The 4,099-nt window shown below is 53.8% G+C and overlaps 1 protein-coding gene across 1 annotated transcript; it reads left to right on the top strand.

The window, feature by feature from the left end:
• Positions 1-2: 2 nt before the first annotated feature.
• Positions 3-4,091, top strand: TRIB1 (tribbles pseudokinase 1; the record flags this gene model as incomplete). The annotated part of the gene is made up of 3 exons (XM_085300244.1): positions 3-80; positions 361-653; positions 2,684-4,091. Coding segments are annotated over 3 exons (840 nt in total), but the record flags the coding sequence as incomplete, so codon positions are not given.
• Positions 4,092-4,099: the final 8 nt, after the last annotated feature.

Below are 4,099 nucleotides of genomic sequence, written 5' to 3' on the forward strand. Positions count from 1 at the left end.
ACCTGCTGCTGCCGCTGGCCGAGCGCGAGCAGGTGTCGCGGGCGCTGAGCGTCAGCTCCGGCCGCGAGCTCCGCTGCAAGGTGAGCGCGGGGCGCGGGCGGCCTCGGCRGACCCGAAAGGCTCGGGCGGCTGTAAAGGGCTTGGAGGGTTTTTTTTTTTTTGGTCTTTTTTATGCCTCCCCCGACCCCGACATAAAATGAACAGTGCTTTAATAGCCCTGGAAGGGGTCTCGGAAGCAGCCTTGCTGCCGCGCGCTGGCGCTCGTCCAGCGCCCTCGTCTTTGTTTGGGGAGAGTTGCTATGAGAGAGGCCGCTTTCGGCACCCTTGAAGATGAATTTTGCTTTGATTTCCTCCTTACAGGTGTTCCCTCTCAAACACTACCAGGACAAGATCCGGCCTTACATTCAGCTGCCGTCACACAGGAACATCACCGGGGTCGTAGAAGTGATCCTYGGGGACACCAAAGCCTACGTCTTCTTCGAGAAGGACTTTGGGGACATGCACTCCTACGTGAGGAGCTGCAAAAGGCTGCGGGAGGAGGAGGCTGCCCGGCTTTTCAAGCAGATCGTCTCGGCTGTAGCTCACTGCCACCAGTCGGCCATCGTGCTCGGTGACCTCAAGCTCAGGAAATTTGTCTTTTCTAATGAAGAACGGTAAGTGGTTATCAGGCGCCAGGCGCTGGGAGGGAGTGGGTAAGGAGAAACGCCGCACCGAGAAACGCYGTGTTTTTAGGCAAAAGAATACTGGAGGGAGTGGAAATTGCCGGGTAAACCAGGCGTCACCTACAAACTATCCAAGCAGGTCCAGACTACATCTGAGTAATAAGTCACGGATCTAATTGGTCCGCGAGTATTTTTAGTCCGATCTCAACTGATGAAGCCGAGGAAACTCGGTGTGAGCTCCCGGCTGCTCGGCGAAACCCCTTGGTGGACCACGGGGCGACGGGGCGAGCGCTCCGTAGCGCCAAGCGTCCGTCCCGGCGCATCAGCCGGGCAACGCGTTTGACGTAGAGCGACTGAGCGGCCGTGAGCGGCCGGAGGGGCGGCTCGGGCGTTCGGCGCGGAAGGGAAAACGGCTCCGCTGCGGCGGCAGGAAGAGGGAGCGATGCCCGTTCCCGGGGGTCCCGGCGGGGTCCTCTCTGATGGCTTCCTCTCGGGGCTGCGTTTCTCAGGCAGGGTTTCCTGTGCCCGTTGAAGCTTTTCTCTCTCCTCCCTGCCAGCAGCGAGGCTGCTGCTTTCTGCACCCCACAGCTGCGTGGATGTGGGCACGCACCGGAGCGAGGATGTTGCAAAGTTAAATCTCGCTTTGGGAATCCTTCTCGGAGGGAAAAACACCTCGGTGAAACTTAGCCTAAAGTGTAGATTTATAGAGAGGCTCTTCTAAGCCCCCTTGTGTAGAAGTACTTTGACAATTACTTTTTAATTTTAGATGAGGGAGTTACCCTGCGTTTCCCAGGTGAGTTGGCTGCTCTCGTGTTCCAGCATTGGCACGGCACAGCCAGAAATGTGGTTTAATAAGCAGAACTGACATTTGATTAGGTGCTTATCCCATTGAAGGCTATAACAAGTAAAAGCTTTAATGCACTTGTGCTTAGTCTGGTGAAACTTGAGGTGTTGTTAATGAAGCACAGAAAAAATGTATTTCTTTTTTTAACTTGGCTGATGCTTCTTGAAAATAAAGCGTATGAATGTGATAAGAAAATTAGCTAGAACTGCCCCTCTGAAACAGAAACAACCATATGTTGACATGCAAAGAAAGCAATCCCTTTCAAGGAAGCTATTGCAGCTTTTCCCGCCCTTAATGAGATGAAACATTTGTTGAAATGTTAGGTTGCGCACAGTCTCGCTAATTTGGAAATACGCATTGCACAGGCTAATGTCATGTGCATCAAATTTGGCAACAAGAGGGTTAAGCAATGCGAGGCAGACTCCTCGGCTAACAAGCACAGGTGCAGTTTCAGCGCTGCGGCAGCCAATCCCGGCCCCACAGTCCGCATTGAGTCATATTTTCCGTTTACAGAACCAATGGGTATTTTGCATTACAACAGGAGGTCACCTCGAGGACAGGCTGCAGTTAACGCATTTACACCCCGGCAGCCGACAAGGCAGAGCAGAGCCCTCTGGAGCACATGAGCAGTTCCAGCTCTGCTTCAAGCGAAGCAGAAGGTCAAGGTGGACCCCTCCAGCCACCCAGCTGGAAAGGGAAAAAAAAAGAAAAGGAAAAAGATGAGGGTTGGGGATGACCCTAGGTGCGGAAAAGATGTGGACTTTGAGTTTGAAAAGCTGTGCGGCTGGACACTGTTTGTTCAAAGCTGGGACTGCAACCAGCAGCGCTCGCGCCGTAGCAAATTACAGCCCCGCGCGGTTATAATGCAGCTTGCTGCTGTTCCTCGAGAGCCCCCGATGCCGCCGAAACCCCGCGGTAGACAGGCTGGCGTCACCGCCTGGGCACAGGGCATCGGCGATGCACGCAGCCGCGCTTGCGCTGCACCGCTCCAGCATAACGGAGGGGGGGGGGGACTTCTCCGTCTCAGGTTGCAAAGTGGCCGCCTCTCCTTTCCTTTGTGCTGACGCGAGGCAGGGAATTGCGATCGCCCCGGCTGGCGGCTTTTCTTGTTGAATCCAAGCCGGCCTTTCCCTACCGCGGGTTGATAACGTATGCCTGCCTTTCCTGTGCTCCTTAGGACGCAGCTGCGGCTCGAGAGCCTGGAAGACACGCACATCATCAAAGGCGAAGACGACGCGCTGTCCGACAAACACGGCTGCCCCGCGTACGTCAGCCCCGAGATCCTCAACACGACGGGGACTTACTCCGGGAAATCGGCTGACGTGTGGAGTTTGGGAGTAATGCTCTACACCCTCCTGGTGGGACGCTACCCCTTCCACGACTCGGACCCCAGTACTCTCTTTTCCAAAATCCGACGTGGACAGTTCTGTATCCCCGACCATGTCTCTCCCAAAGCCAGATGCCTCATCCGCAGCCTCCTGAGGCGGGAGCCCTCCGAAAGACTTACCGCTCCAGAGATCTTGCTTCATCCTTGGTTTGAAGCAGTCTTGGAGCCTGGATATACAGACCAGGAAACGAGAACTTCAGATCAAATCGTGCCAGAATATCATGGAGACAGTGACGATATTAGTTCTTTCTTCTGCTAATCCTGAAAATCTCAAAAAAACCCTCACGATTCTCACACACAGCATCTTTTTTTCCCCCCCTTTCTTTTCCATGTTGCAAACTCACAGTATCTTAAAGTGCCAGTATGGTCAGAAAAGTGACCTTTAAAATAATTGTCATCAAGCCGTAGATCCGCTCCCTGAGCCTGTGCCGGGTCTCACCTGCTTGCTTTGCTGGTAGGTCCTTGCCGCTGGCCCTGGAGGACCCACGCAGGAGCCGCCTGGCTCTTCTCCTGCCTCTCGTGTCCTCCACCGCTGCGACGGGCTCAGTGTGTGTTGCAGAGCCGTATCGCTGTGCACAGAAGAGGCGGAAAGGTGGCTCTTTGGGTTTCCCCATCTTCAGCGGCTAAGGGGGTCCCACTGGTGAAACATAGCAGGTGGAGGGGGCAAGAGGCGCCTTCCTACCTGGGCAAATTTGACAGGAATTGGTAAAAAGGGGAATCGACTTGGAGTGCCACCGCGGCAGTCCTACAGAGGGTTTTTCTGACTGTAAGTGCACTTTCCCGCGGGAAGGAGGTCTTAATCCACCACGTCCAGCCAGCTGAGCGTTGCTCCAGTAGAACTTTTTTTCTGTAGGTGAATAACATGAAGCTGGTAAAGGTCCATCCGCAAGACTAGTCACTACCGTGATCACTGCTGTGACTCTTCACAAAAGAGAAAATAGCTGATCCCACAGCTGGATCCCCTCTGACTGCGTTTGCTGAACACGCAAGCGTTTTAAATATGCTTAAGCCTAAGGTCACCATGGCATATTTTATATCATCTTATGCCTTCAGTGAGCTTTGCAAGTAGCAGGTCTTGTCAGCTCTGAGTGCCAAAACATATCCGTTTACCAAAGCGTAACACTATGGGCTGGGCTGCCTTCCCTTGGAAAATGATAAGGGGTATACTTGTACAGTATACGTGACCGCTTTTGTGTTTTCCTACCG

The sequence above is a fragment of the Rhea americana genome, unplaced genomic scaffold (assembly GCF_003343005.1).
Source record: "Rhea americana isolate MKP2758 unplaced genomic scaffold, rheAme1 scaffold_0, whole genome shotgun sequence".
Lineage (NCBI taxonomy): Eukaryota > Metazoa > Chordata > Aves > Rheiformes > Rheidae > Rhea > Rhea americana.